The 1734-nt window shown below is 45.9% G+C and overlaps 1 protein-coding gene across 1 annotated transcript; it reads left to right on the top strand.

Moving 5' to 3' along the window:
* Window positions 1–752: 752 nt before the first annotated feature.
* H310_04490 (hypothetical protein) lies at window positions 753–974 on the top strand (the record flags this gene model as incomplete). Its single annotated transcript, XM_008868865.1, has 1 exon — window positions 753–974. One exon carries the CDS (start codon window positions 753–755, stop codon window positions 972–974), a length of 222 nt encoding a protein of 73 aa, XP_008867087.1.
* Window positions 975–1734: the final 760 nt, after the last annotated feature.

Genomic DNA, 1734 nt, shown 5'->3' on the forward strand with positions numbered 1-1734 from the left:
CAAGACAATGCCCCCATCCACACTGCCAAGAAAGTCAAGGCTTTTTTCGACGTTTCGAGAAGATTGATCACCCCCCTCAAAGCCCTGATCTCAATCCAATTGAGCATGTGTGGGAGTACATTAAGCGTAGGATTCGTAGTAACCCTTCATCAGTTGTTGCCCTGCGAAACCGAGTGCAGGAAATTTGGGACAATTTCCCTGTCGACTACGTTCAAAACTCATTTCGAGCATGCCGAAGCGCTTGAATATGGTCATTACAAACAAAGGTGGTGCCACAAAGTACTAAGCTTGAATGAACACATGATGTCATGGAAATTTCTGGTAATCGTATGAAGACTTTAGATTTGGACGTCAAGAGTGTTCTAATCATATTATCATGCCAAGTTTCCAACTCAAGGACCTGTAGCCTCGATGAATTGGTATATCAATGGTGTCCTTGCAACTACGAACATCGGCGTTGTGGTAATAGCTACAAGGGTTAGAGCTGTAGCGCCTACAAGTCGAGTATATCAATCGTATGATGACTTTTGACACCCACTGTATGACACTTGTGCAATACAGTGATCCCCCGATTCTTGCAACCAGGTATAAACTAACAACTTATCTTAATCTATCCAGTATTAATTTCAACAGGAACAGAGAGAATCGATATAATTTGAAATTCACAGTCAAACCATGCAGCCAATCCGGCGCCAATACAATCGACACCACGCAGCATTAACAGCCACAGATGAAGGACATTTTATTTTGCCATGCCAGCGCCACCGAAGCGAGTCACACTCAGTCAGAAGGACATAGTCAGGGCATACTACCGCAACTCGACTGATCGCACGTTAAAGGATACATGCGCGTGGGTCATGCACGAGTTTGGCATCACGTTGAATCGATCTACTGTGAGCCGCATTCTCCAGTGCACCCGCGACTACTCAGAAGCCAACATTGATGCCGCCACAATGCTGTCGCGTTACAACTAAAAGCCCCAAAGCGCACGGAGCTAGATAGAGAACTGGCAGTCTGGGTTCAAAACGCCAACGACAAAAACGCCTGCAATACCGGGCAAATGATCAAGAGGAAGGCACACCAAATCGCTTCGCGTCTCAACATCACCGGGTCCATCAACTTCTCCAACGGCTGGATTTACCGTTTCGCAACGGAACAATCTGCGTATGTTTCGTCTTCACGGCGAGGCGGGATCAGCGGATCCGGACGTCGACCACCGAGGCCGACAAGACCTGCTGGTTGATACTCTACGAGTAGAGTATTTGGCTAAGAAAAGGACAGAAAAACTTCCTAATACACATAACCCTTAATGTTCTCAGGGTGTTGCAAAAATGGGGGGATCACTGTACCGATATGACAGAGGACCCAGGACAGTCGCTTTCCTCGAACGATCTCACACACGAAGGACCTGCGACACGGTCGGGCATCCGACACATCCTTCTGTCACGTATTGTGTAATACATTCGAAACTGGAGCTCCTCGACGAAACGAATCGCATAAGTGAATCCCGTAAAGAATCGCTTAAGCCAATCAAAATCATTACCGTCAAATAATTATAGCCAATCAAATCGAAGCACTTTCCCATTGACTGCACTGTCAGTAGTCAGTGTCCGAATTGGCTCTGCTTTGTCGATTGAAGTCTTGATCAGCTACATGAATACATTTGAATTGTCTGCAGAACGTGTTGTACCAAACCTTTGTAAACTTATTCCTTTCATTGTTTATTGATTTCGG

The sequence above is a fragment of the Aphanomyces invadans genome (genome assembly GCF_000520115.1).
Source record: "Aphanomyces invadans strain NJM9701 unplaced genomic scaffold supercont1.7, whole genome shotgun sequence".
Classification (NCBI taxonomy): domain Eukaryota; phylum Oomycota; class Saprolegniomycetes; order Saprolegniales; family Verrucalvaceae; genus Aphanomyces; species Aphanomyces invadans.